General features: G+C 39.2%; 1 protein-coding gene across 1 annotated transcript; it reads left to right on the forward strand.

Annotated features, from left to right (window-relative positions):
* Positions 1-1,042: 1,042 nt before the first annotated feature.
* ube2d4 (ubiquitin conjugating enzyme E2 D4) lies at positions 1,043-10,510 on the forward strand. Its single transcript, XM_084055969.1, has 7 exons — positions 1,043-1,340; positions 3,718-3,781; positions 4,347-4,378; positions 4,476-4,553; positions 4,964-5,069; positions 7,033-7,126; positions 7,261-10,510. Exons 1-7 carry the CDS (start codon positions 1,317-1,319, stop codon positions 7,304-7,306), a joined length of 444 nt encoding a protein of 147 aa, XP_083912095.1. The 5' UTR covers positions 1,043-1,316; the 3' UTR covers positions 7,307-10,510.
* The last annotated feature ends 2,911 nt before the right edge of the window (positions 10,511-13,421 follow it).

Below are 13,421 nucleotides of genomic sequence, written 5' to 3' on the forward strand. Positions count from 1 at the left end.
AGATCTCCATTCATTCAAGGCTTCATACTTATACAGTAGGTTAGCGCTCAAATATGTAGGTCCCTCAGCCTGTGCAGTAGCCTACAAGGACCATCCTATATATGGCTCTAACTGCACGGGCCCCGGCCCCGGCCCCAGCCTTTCTATAGCGCGAGTCGATAATCTGACCATAAATCCTGTTAACAGGTTTCCACAGGTGCTTTCTTGACCCACAAATGCTGTGTTTGCGTTGCCCACCCGACTGTCCATTCTGGGTACGGGCCTAGCATGGGGGGCCCTCAAAGATAATTGGCCCAGGGCCAGGGGTCCCTTCACTTCCGTCCCTGATTGTAGCCAGTCTAATTGAGCAAAATAGCTCTGCCTACTATAATGAACAGTTAACAGTTTAAAAATGTTTAAAAGTTGCTACTTACTTGCAATTTTATTCGTAGACTCTTCATAGGATCTTCTTGACTGAATATTCACCCCCCCCCCTATTATTTATCCCTCTAGTCCAGTAGGTTCTCAAAGTGGGTTCAGGGCCCAGGGGTCCTTGAGGGGGTTCCAGGGGGTCCCCAGCTAAATGTGTTAATACAGCATCACAATAATTTTAACCACTTTATCCATGTCTGCGTTGTTGGCTATTCAAAAATAGCAGATTTGCAAGCTCACATCGCGCCACTTTGGGGTGTGCAAGCTGCAAGCTTGTACATCTGCTATTTTTTTTTAAATTTGAAAAAATCTTTAAAGTGTTGGGAAAAAAAACATTTTAACACAAATCTTTAGAGAACTCGCTAACGCTCTGGACCAGAGCTAAATATATATCAATTTGGGGGTCCTCCTTGGCACGAAAAGGTTTGAGAACTACACACTGTGCACTACACACCAAATCTCTTCGCCGAAAATAGCCCAAGAACAGGGTCGCCAATCTCGCCATGTATGTGGTTAAAAAGTATGGGACAAAATTAGGGTTTGAAGTTGAACTACAATCATGGAGGGCATTCGTATCAACTCTCGTAACACGTAACGACGCGATATTGCCCAGCCTGCAAGGCAGCACGAAGAAGGAGGAGAAGAAGAGTAGGATGATGAGAGGAGAGAAACTGAGCCAGTGAAACAAACATCTATAGATTTGCTGTGGTTGTTAAAAGCTGAAGTAAAAAGAACGTATAGATATTGTGCTTTTAAACTGAGAAAAGAACAGTGTCTTCCAGGGCTAATTCCGTTGCCAGGTAGTGATTTGAAAGCCAGCTAGCTGAACCCCTAAATCGTATGGTGTCAAGTGCTAACTGTTAGCTGTCAAGCTAGCTAGCATAGCTGTAGCCATTGAGGGAGCAATGGCGTTGAAAAGAATCCAAAAGGTGAGTGACTAGAGAGTGCTCGATTATTTTTGTTTGTATGTTTTTCTGTATGTTTGTGTACTGGATAGAACACTCTTCTGACGTAGAACGCGAGGCGCTCGATGGAAAATACTTGATAAATGACCGTATAGCTGGAGAGACTTGGGTTGCTGTTTTGCTTTGTGTTTTTGTGCCACAAATATACTTGACAGTTTTCTCATTTATTATACTTATAAGACATTATTGTTTTCCATCGACACGCTCGTGCCACTGTGTCGATGGAAAACAATAATGTCTTATTCGTACGATAAATACAATAAAAAAAGACGTATTTTCTACTTATAATAGGGGTGTTGACGCGCCTATTCTGTTGAGAATATACGTATTGTTTGATTTATTTGTTGCCGAAAATACGTCATTTTTTAGGGGGTTTTCAGTTGAAAACAACATAACTTCTGTTGTTGACACGTTGGTGCGAAGAAAGTATTATTATTAGACAAAAGATGAGCTAAACAATGGTGGCCATTTGACGCATTGCTTGCTTGCCACTGTGAGAAGTAAGTCACATATTTACTTTTATCACCACGCTACAGTCAAAATTGTCTTAGTTGTACACATTACTTTAATGGTGGACTAGTTGATGTCTAAGGGGATCTGATTGATTTGACAACTATAATGTACTGTAAAATAGTTCTCTTGTTCAACTATGACTGGTCCTGGTTAGGTTTTTGAACCATGGAAGATGGTTGTGCTTGTTGCTTGACAGCTGTTTGCATGTTGCCAAAATTGAACCCCCAACGTCAATGTGGCCATATATGGGATGGCAAATGGGGCACTGGAGCAGGCCAGTGTGTGTATTTATATAACAGAATGGACTGGCTTCTTCATGTGAAGACTTTGTAATAATTCACTTTAAGAAATGCTAAGTTTTGTTTGTATTAGCTCTTAGTTTTGTGTCGGTATCTTTGGCATGCATGGTTTTAGTAAAGCAGGTATAGGTCAAATTGTTTAACGTTTACTGGTGGTATGACAAGCCAATGTGCTGTTTGTCATACTAGTTTAGATTATCGTGGCCTTTATTATGCCTTTTATATATTTGCTGAATCAGCTCTCTCAAAACCACCAGGCTACTTGGCAACAGTCACAGAGAATTTATGTGAACTGAACATGGCTGCCACTGGAACTTGAAATGGCCATGTTTGTCAATAGACTAGTTACACACAGTATGGCTGTGTGTAACATCCATTTTAAATGATTATAATTCGCCATTCTCAGGGAAATTATTGTGGCGTTTTAACCATTCAAACTGGTTATATCAATAACTACATACTGTGCTCAGTGAACACAGATCTCCTCCAAGCAAGCTGGCAGTTTGCTAACCTACACTGCAACACCCCCCTTTATTTGACCAATCTGTGTAAAAAAGGGTAACCACAACCAGTTCTTGATTGGCCCAGGACCAACCTTTCTACCAAGTTTTGAGCAAATCTGTTCCTAACAGACAGGCAAGTGGACAGACATACAGACAGGGACTGTAGTACTTAGTTGGTGGAGTTAATAATAATAATTAGACTAAAGAGTTGTGAGCTACTACGTATGTGTGTGTCTACCTATCCGTGGCTAATTTTCCCAAACCACCAGAATGCACCAGACAGATCAGTGCCAAATGTCTTGTGCACGCTGCCAGTAGGCCAAGGAAGTAAAATCCCTGTTTGTGCATATTATTTGTTTTTTGTGAATTCATAATCTCAGATTCACCGTCCCTGCGTCTGTATTTTGGCAAGACTGATGTTTATAAATATGACGTCATCAACATGACAACGGATGTTTTATTAGAGCTGGAGTTTTTAATATAACATAAGTATTGCTGTGAAGTTGTGGTAGAAATTAACCAGCCCAGCACAAAAGGAATGGCCTAGAATCTTTTGATGGAGGGGTATTGAGCAGTGTTATATCTTGGAAATGTCCTTGGTCTACTTACCATTGAGGCAATGGCATCTTTGTAAAGAATGAGACTGGTGAATGTCAAAGTTGCATTTTGCAACTGAAAGAAACATTCAGTTAAACTCTGTTTACTGATATATCTTGCCGACTTTAGTTTTTTATTTTATTTTAAGAGAAAACATTTCCCATGTTTTTGCATTCAGTTTGTTTGTGTGAAGGACTTTAGTACTGTTGATTTTGTGATTATCAGCTTGGCTGGCTTCAGCACAGGTTTTTTACCTTCATCTCATACTTAGGCACTAATTAGAGTGCAGAACTGCAGATGTTTTCTTTACTTATTACACAGTTTAAAATAGCCAGAATTCAATGCCTGCCCCATAGGGATGTAATGGAATTAGTGATGGGTTAATTAATGGTGGAGACTGTTTTACTGTCTTAATTTTATTATGGATAGGAACTGACAGACCTGCAGAGGGACCCACCTGCACAGTGTTCTGCGGGACCAGTTGGAGATGACTGTAAGTAACAGCACAATCGATTCTTCATCTTAAGGGATAGTTCACCCCCAAAAAATACTTTTTTCTATCGATTAATCACCCCATGGAGACTTGAGTTCATGGATATTTTTTTTTTTTTTTTGCATTCCTAAGCCAATAATTTGATGACCAGTGGACCGGTAGGCAGCAATTCCGGTGAGTCACAAAGGAGACTCTTTGTGTCTCCTACCGGAACCGCTGCCGGTCATCAAATTATTGGCTTAGGAATGCGATAAAAACTAAAACATATCCATGAATTCAAGTCTCCATGGGGTGACTAATCGATAGGAAAAAAGTCATTTTGGGGGTGAACTATCCCTTTTAGCAAACGCATAAACATAATTTCAGTACTTCATCAACATGTATACAGTGCTTGGGTTTCTTGAGAGGCACACTTATTCTCAGAATTTATTCTGAATCAGGGATTTGTTTTGACAGAAGGCACCCGCACTAGTTGTGTGCAGTTGTGTTATTGCAATGTAGCGTGAATACATGCCTTGACTAGATGGCTGCCCTGTTATTACAACCTGTATTTACCTTTTTTCAGTGTTTCATTGGCAAGCGACGATAATGGGCCCAGTAAGTGAATCTAACTGTTCACTTATACTAAGTAGCAGATATTATATATATTATGATTTATCTCACTAACTACCATGTTTTTACATTATTTTAACAGAATGACAGCCCTTATCAAGGTGGAGTGTTTTTCCTCACCATTCACTTCCCCACAGATTACCCCTTCAAACCACCAAAAGTAAGTAAAATGGACTGCTGTCATTATGCAGTAGGTGAACATTTTCCAAAATGGTAAAAGAATATCAGATCTGTAAGCTCAGAACACTTTGCGATGCAACACATTCTGAGCTTGTAGATCAGCTATTTTTGTTACAGAACACCATCATACACAGACAGAAATATAAAATAGGACTTAAGTGCTTGAGAATTAAAATTCAGTCTGCTTGGGTGCCCCAGTGACTCAGTCTATCGATGCATGTACAACATAATTGCAGTGTCATAATTTAGAAATACTTTCCCTTCTTCATCTATTGTGCTATTGTACTCTCTTACTCCTAATCTTAAAAATAAAATGATGATAATAAAGAATGTAGCTAATCTAAAAGAGATCGTATTATTAAACACAATGCTGTTACTGTTCCATCACAGGTTGCATTCACGACAAAAATCTACCATCCGAACATCAACAGCAATGGAAGTATTTGTCTGGATATATTGCGATCACAGTGGTCACCTGCGCTAACGGTATCAAAAGGTAGGTCATGGCAGGACGTTTACTGTAAATATTTGGTATTTTGATCCAGCAATGGGATTTATTAATGTCATCATGCCTGTCTATTAACCTGTGTTCAAGATTGTCCCATAATACAGAAAAGGAAGTGTTTGTATTGGATTGTGTAACAAAACATTTATTTATTGGCAGATATGAGTATAATTATTTTCCCCAAAAGTGCAGTAAGGTTGTATTTAGTAAACCAAATGGTACATGAGAATATACTATTCACTGGGCATACAGTAGGAATTTTTACATAGACATTTTTTTTTAAGTTTGCTTTCAGTACCTGAAACTTTCCAAAGATAACCAGCTTATACCCAGTAATTTTAACGAGTACCCCGTTTTTTTTTAAAGCAGAGGGTGGTCAAAATAAATGTCCCATAGTCCATAGAAGTTCTGACTGAGTGTTCGAATGCCCTTTTTTGTTACACTTAAAAGCGTGGTTATAAATTCTCTGTGAAGCTTTGATTTAATATAATATTAAAATATTTCTCCCACGGCGGCCGCCAGGCAAGCCGTGGGCACTGGGCATACAACACCAAATTAAGAAAAAGCACATGCCTGAAAATATCCATGGACGAATGGTGCATGCACGGGACCAACTGTTAAGTCCATGGACAAACGGCACATGCGTGGGACAAACTTAAAATGTCCATGGTAAAACGGTGCATGTGTGGGACAAACTGTTAACATCCATAGACGAAATAGCATGTGTGAACTGTCCGTGGATGAATGGCGCGTGCATGAGATGAACACATCCAGGGAAGCTGGCACTGCAACAGTGTATGTTATCCTCTCTGTGAAACTGTGTGGGTGAACGTTGGCATGAACTACATCACATTATTGGTGTTTATTACACCAAAGCATGTCGTTCAATCATCATACTGTGCGTAACGTTATGTGATGCTGGAAGCTGTCATGACTGACAAGCTAATCTGATTAAGTGCCCATTTACCTTATTTGCAACAAGTATAGCATTTGAATAGCACTACACCACCGATCCTGATCTTTTTCTACCCACTGAATGGGTGTTTATTAAACTCCATCCTTTCACACATTTGAAATATATTAAATCTTACCGCTTTAGGGTACTACAATATGAGGTTAAAGTGTCTTCAAAGTCTCCAAAGGTATTACACAGACTGCAATACCTGCTGCTGCATAAACTCTGCCTTTGCATAATGTTTTACACTGGAGAGAAAACAAACACACACACAAAAACATGAGCAAAGAGGCTAAAAGCCGAGCAGAACTATCTGAATCTAGAATCTTAATCCGAGTCAATGAACACAGATGCATTCGGCTCTGTCCAGTTGAGACCATTAGTGTTTTGTATTTTTCAAAACGTTGTGGGTGGTTTTAAAAGGATCCCTGCCTAATAAGCCAAATATGCCTTAATACATTATAATTGCCCTCTATAACTAAAATAAAAAATGTAAAACACCTTAAATATTTTTTTTTTTCTAGAAACGGTTAATCTTGTACTCAAGAGGGGCAATGCCCGTCGCAAGTTGATGATGTCATTTGTCCATGTGTAGTCTAGCCCTATGGAACGCATGTGCAAAAAAATTGATTTGATGCTCATATTAACCTTAGGAAGTATTATGTTGGTTTTTATTTTCACATGCATTCCATAAATTCCATAGGGCTAGACCACACATGGACAAATGACATCATAATCTTAGGACGGGCATTGCCCCTATGAGTGAAAGATGGAACTATTTCTAAAACGAAAACAATATTTAAGGTGTTATAGAGGACAATTATAATGTATTAAGGCATATTTGGCTAATTAGCCAGGGATCCTTTTAACAGAAAAAGTGGATTTTTCTGTTTGTTATGTTTTTTGCTGCATAGATACCTTTCCATCATTATGAATCATATACATTTATTATTATGCTATCTTGTGTTTTGATTTCTAATCCTCTTCTTTCTTCTATAGTTCTATTGTCTATCTGCTCTCTTCTTTGTGATCCAAATCCGGACGACCCACTGGTACCAGAGATTGCTCACACATACAAAGCTGACAGGGAAAAGTGAGTGTAAAACATATATGCCTCTATCAATCTTGTCTGACTCTGGCTTATTAACAACTTAAAATCCAATGTTCTTACTCTCATTAGAATGTAACTGTATGAACTTTCAATTTGTTGTTCAATTTCTTTCCCAGGTACAACAGACTTGCAAGAGAATGGACACAGAAGTATGCAATGTGAGAGTGGCGAACAATGGTGAAATCAAAAATATAAAAAGATAAAAAAAGAAGTAAAGAAACATGTTTGTGATATAACGCAAGGCAAATGAGCAAGAGAGGGGCGAAAAAAAACTAATTACACTACACACTATTGTCCGGAGAAGGAGGTACAGCGCCACCTGGCTTCCATGTGCTGAGCTGCTGCCGTGTGCTCGCTGTTCTTCATGACTTTTTATGGAATCCGTTGAGCAGGACCCCAATGAACTCCTGAACACCCTCCCATACGGATTACAGGAGCCTGCTCGACGATCCCTTGCCACCCACCACAACGACTACCACCACCACCTACATCACTCAGACTTAATCTATTACTACTGCTATCGTGATTATAACTATCAGTGTTAATCGACATACTCTTATCATGATCACTGTGGATATAAATGTCATATCATTGTGTTACTGAATGGTTAAAATATTGTTTGGTTGATGCAGGAGATTGGAGGTCTCCCTCATTGTCAACGGTACTGTGTCCCACTGGATGTCTTCTTGTGTTGCTGTATTTCCATGTATGCAGTGGCCTTTTCTGTATTGTTATTGTTTTTTCAGACATTTAGATGTGCAATTTGAGGCAGAATGTTCACTGTGGAGCACAATGCGGTGCATGGCTGTTTTAAACCAGCAGTTGGTCTGTTGCTCACATTCAGAGACTGGCTTTGCTTGTATACTGTCTCTCTCTAGCCCCCCAAAACAATGTGAAAGAGATAAAGAAGGATTTTTTTTAAATCATACATGGCATTTGTGAGATGCAGTAGTATTTTGGTGTATTTTGCGGTGACTGGAAAGCTACTGTAGAAGCTATAGGAGGGGGGGGGGGGGGGGCTTAATTGGCAAAAGACAATGGGAATGTCCTTTTACCATTTTTCTCACTCATGTCCTTTAGGGCTGAACAGTTAGTAGAACAATTATCAAAATTGCAATGTATGATATGATCTATTGCAATTTCCAAATCAGAGGCTGCAATGAATTGCATACAAGAGAGGGGAAATGTACTTTTGAACCAGGTATTCTAGGGTTTTTAGGTAAATATGTGGTCCTTGAATCACGTACAATATTCTTCTCACCCTAACAAAAGGACCATGTGTTTTTGCATGTTTAGCTCACTGTCTAGAAGTCATATGTTGTATACTTTATATTTCTACTGACAATTTTCCATTTTCGTGGCCTTCCACAAAGCCATTGGTGTCCTTTCATTTCAGTATGGTAATGCCAATCAACTTGCAGAGAGCTGCTTGAGAGAAGTAATCTAGCACAGTGAACTTAACATTGCTTTTATTTTTATCAGTTGCATTAATGTTGCATTTTAATGCAGTTGAATGATACTTAGTCTTGCTGAGAAGCTTGTTTTATTAATTAAATTCCAATGCACATGACTTCATGGTGACGTGGATATTATCTATAGAAGCTTATGTTTATGTCGGCTTATCACCTGAAAGTTTAAGCTACAACTCAAACTGGCTTAAATCTGGAATTATAATATATATAAATATATATATACATGTTTGGGGAAACTGTCAATAGTAATGTAAAATATTCATGCCTTGTAGAGACATTCAGTGGGCAATAAAACCAGTATGGTCCTTAAAATATCAAATTTGTTGACAGTATCTAATGTAGTAGTTATACTGTACTGTAAAGTAATACTGTAAATAGAACAGCTTGACCTGAAAGACTAAAATAGCAAATCGAATCGCAATATTGGTCTGAAAAATCATAATTAATTGGGACAGTTTTTTTTTAAATTGTTCAGCCCTATTGTCCTTGACCTTACGCCATATTAATTTCCCATCCATGGCTGGTGTTCTAGTACAGTGGTTCTCAACCTGTGGGTCGGGGACCCCCACATGATTTTGGGGGGTCCCCAGATGACTCAAGTGACAATTTTTAATAAAAATAAATAAAAAAGACTTTGACTGCATCAAAAGTAATCAACAAACTACTATAAAAACTTTGGCCAAATTGTCACACACACGAGGCAAACATTTTGAGGCTTTGTGAGCTTGTAGGTCTGCTATTTTCACAATGTTTATCTGGAACAGAGTCAAACAAAATTAATGCCTCAACTCTGCTTGTGAGGTTTGGGGTTCAAATATGATTATTTGGGGGGGGGGGGGGTGTTATGGCCTGAAAAGGTTCAGAACCACTGTTATAGTACACTCCTACTGTTGTATTATGTCTCTCTTTCTGTAGTTATGAACATAGCTTCACTTTGGCATACAACTCAGCCGTGTGCCACCTTCTCAATATAATTGCTCAGGTATCTAGCCAAGTCATCAGCCTTTTAACGGCGTTACCGTGACCCATGGTGAGAAGAATGACCAGGGCCCATGTCATCATACTGTACTTCAAAGAAACGGTACTGATCTAGGATCAGTGGTCAGTTTACATGACAAAATAGAAACCACGCTATGACGGAAGAGGCAAACCGTGTCAGAGCAGCACTCTTCAGATACTTGGTGCATATAGGCCCTGATCAACAATACTATACAGTTCTAGAAGTACTGGCATTTTCCCTTTGAGACGGGACTCCTGCTCACTATTCTCGCCATCGCCACAGGTTTTCATTGTTTTTGAACAACACTTGGATGTGAATGTTTTTATTAAGCAGCTTTCATGCTGTTGACAAATGTGTACTGTACATGCTACTGTTTTTGAAAATTGAAATAGCCTTTGGTTATGCTGGGGGTCATTTATTACAGTACCAAGATGGGAACTTAAACAGACATGACACTTTGCAGACCGTAGGATTTTGAAATAATGTTGGAATATTTACGTATTTGTGGAAATTCTTGGTATTGTCCATGATTTAATTGGTTATTATAACATAGGCCATTGTAACTTAATTCAATTCATAGTAATTGATCATATGAAGCATTGTACTCTTTCGTTCATCTTTCATGTTCATATCTAATTTATCCATGGGTCTGTCGGTTTGTTTTAGTATTAACATCTTAACAGCAAAACAAGTTTGCCTAGGTGATCTATTCACAACCTTTTATTTTGATTGAAATCTTATACAAAAGCTTACGTTTTTTTGTCATAGGAAATGAACATGATTGTTATACAGTATGTCTTGTAATAATGGTTTAAATATAATCCCGTGCTGGTGCTGGACTGACTTGTAAGCATACTCCAGGTTTTGAATTAAAGTAGCCTCTGGAGCTCGAAATGCTGCCAATATAAAGGGAGTTGAAACTTCTGCTGGAAAGGGATAGCAAAATGCTACTGGTGTGTTTTATTCGGATACAGGATAGGTGGGCACTAGGGACATCTGGGAACCGCAATGTAAACTTGGCTATTTTGTCCAAAATGTCAAAAAATAAAATATTTGAAAAATGGTCTTAAGTAATATAAAGTATACATGCACAGTACATCATTATTAAATGTAATTGTATCCTTCAACTTCTTGTTTATGGCCCAAAATGACTGGATATACAGGTTTTTTAGCCATTTCTAGCAATTTTAGAAATATTGTCGAATGTTTAAGCATGTTCTTATCATGTATACTTTGCTTTACTGAAATTTGTTTTCTAAATATTTACTTTTTTTTTACATTTTGGAAAAAATAGCCAATTTAACAGAGGTGCCCGCTCTTCCTTGGTGCCCACCTATCCATTTCATAGAGAAGGGATTAACTATAAACATTTAAAAACTTATATGGACTATGTAAGACTTGAGATCACAGTTTTGACGCCAAATACAATTTTCCATTATGAAGAGCTGCAGAAAAAATAATATTCAGAACTGGATGTCCTAAATTGTATACATTTTGTCCAACTCTGAATGCAGTCAAAAATCCTTATGCTGCCCGACCATCTTTGAAAACTTTGTCATCTGTTTTGTTTGCTTGTGTGGTTATTTATTTATTTATTTGTAAGCTGTGTATCTTCCAATAGTACGATTGAGAGCATTGGCAGCGCCTCGGTCCTTGTATTTCCCATTTACAGCCTGGTGTGAGTGATGCTAAACTAGATAGAGCTCATTTTGTCCAGTGTCCTCTATGGAGCTCATGTAGGCAGCTTGGCATGCTTTGCACTCTGGAGAATCTTCTCCCAGCCATTTGCCAGATATCAGGGATTTCGTTACAATTCATCTGCCTGACACCTCTGAGTAAATCTAAGCCTTAACCCTCATCTTGTATATAAGTACAGAGAACATTAACTGTAAATTTGCTATCAGGGCTGTCTCCCCCCCTTCCCCACCCTACAAAGGGTGTTTCATTTCATAAGTAGACTTGCAAGTTGCTATAAGACTATTTAAATAGTATACTATACATTTTTGAAATGTTCAGCCTAGCTTTCTCTGAAATACAGGACCAGCCTTCTAACATGAATATAAATGCATCTTAAAAATTTGGAATATAATGTGCTTGACCATTAAGAATAAAGAAAGAAAGGAAAAAAATACTCCTTGCATACACAAAATATGGGAAAATATCCATTGACTGTAAAAACTAACGAATAAAGCTCATTTTGTTTTACTGGTCTGTAATTATTTGTGTAGGCTATGCTATAGCTGCCAACCTCCAGTTGAGGGAATATATCAACCGTCATCCCACCATCCTAAATTGCATAGATGACTGTACTTGTGGGTAGCCAGGAATGAATATCAATAGTGTAGTGACCCCTCATAAGTAACTTGCTCATCTAACTTTTACCACTGTACAAGGGGACCTTCCAGAGCTGCCGATTCCCCCCCACATGCCCATATATGGGTATACCCATATATGGCCATGTAACTGAGAACATCAGGGATCTCCATATATGGGCATAAAAGGGACACAGGCATACAGACAGTGGCAGAGATCTCCATATATGGCCATGAATGGCTCAAGGACAGACAGACGGTTACAGCGGGTACTCTGACGGGTATAATGGGTATTGCATAACAGGGTGGGGCTGGGCATTTATTCCCTACTTGCATCGTTCCCAGGTGTGCATTGGCACTGCCCTCACGATTCAATTCAATTACGATTCACCAGGTAACAATTCGATTCGATTCTACAATGCATCTCGATGCATCACACTTTTCTATATTACTGCACAACATGGCACTTTTTTTATCAGTCAATACATTAAGCAGTCAGATATACTGAACAACATATTTTATTTAGAATTATATTATATATAATATTATATACAGTATTACAATTATATAATTATATTATATATTATGTATAATCGATTATGTCACGTTGCTGCATGGATGCAGAGTCGGGCACGGCCGGATTGCGATGCATTGCTGAATCTATTATTTTTGACACCACTAGGCACATGTCTAGTCTATCCAAATGAAAGGAATGCTTCCAGGTAAGGCCTAGGCAATCAAGAGAAAATACATTGTGCTCAGGGAGCTGTGGTGTGACAAAAGAAATCAAAGAAACAACGAAACTGCAATACACACTGAGCTGCAGGGTGATGATGAAGCTTGAAAATATCCAATATGACAGTAACGCTGTCTATTATATTTATATTTATTTATTATTTATTATCTATGGTGTGCCGCTACTTCTCCTCCAAGGTGCAGCAGCGTCGTGAGGAGCTGGAGTAGGCTCTTGGAATCAGGAATACCTAAAGTTTGTTCAGAGACGCCAGGCAAACGAGAAGACGTGCTGTGCTTTCAGTGTTTGTGAACGTTAGGGATGCTCAAAATGTTTTGACAAACAGACATATAGTTTCCTCTCAACGGCCAGCAGATCCATGTAAGCCTGAGACTCTGGGACCAGCTCTCTGATCCTCTGAGGTAGAGTTTTATCAGCCATCTTCTTCTTCTTTGTGTCGTGGTTGAGATTCTGTTGCTGGACCTGTTGGATATGCTGAGGTGCAGGCCTCTTTCGAGACGGGCCCATGACTCCAGGCATCCCAGGGCGGGACACAGGACTGTTGCCATATCCCAGAGGGCCCATGGCTAGTCCCTGAGGCGTCATGCGGCTGGATGGGGGCATGCCAGGTCTCGGGTATCCAGGCCCTGGCATCGGGGGGGCGGTACATCATGTGATTCTGGCCGCCCGGCGAGGGTCCCATCCATCCAGAGGGGGTCCCGGGTCCCATGCACCAATAGCACCGCCGGGGGAGAAGTTT

Source organism: Gymnoscopelus microlampas (assembly GCF_963454915.1).
Source record: "Gymnoscopelus microlampas genome assembly, chromosome: 4".
In the NCBI taxonomy this organism is placed as follows: Eukaryota; Metazoa; Chordata; class Actinopteri; order Myctophiformes; family Myctophidae; genus Gymnoscopelus; species Gymnoscopelus microlampas.

What these genes read in the sequence shown, in the direction of transcription:
- ube2d4 (XM_084055969.1), top strand. Translation starts at nt 1,317, where the DNA reads ATGGCGTTGAAAAGAATCCAAAAG. An exon ending in CGTTGAAAAGAATCCAAAAG is followed by an intron (nt 1,341 to 3,717) that starts GTGAGTGACTAG and finishes TATTATGGATAG; the next exon opens with GAACTGACAGACCTGCAGAG. An exon ending in TACAAAGCTGACAGGGAAAA is followed by an intron (nt 7,127 to 7,260) that starts GTGAGTGTAAAA and finishes TTTCTTTCCCAG; the next exon opens with GTACAACAGACTTGCAAGAG.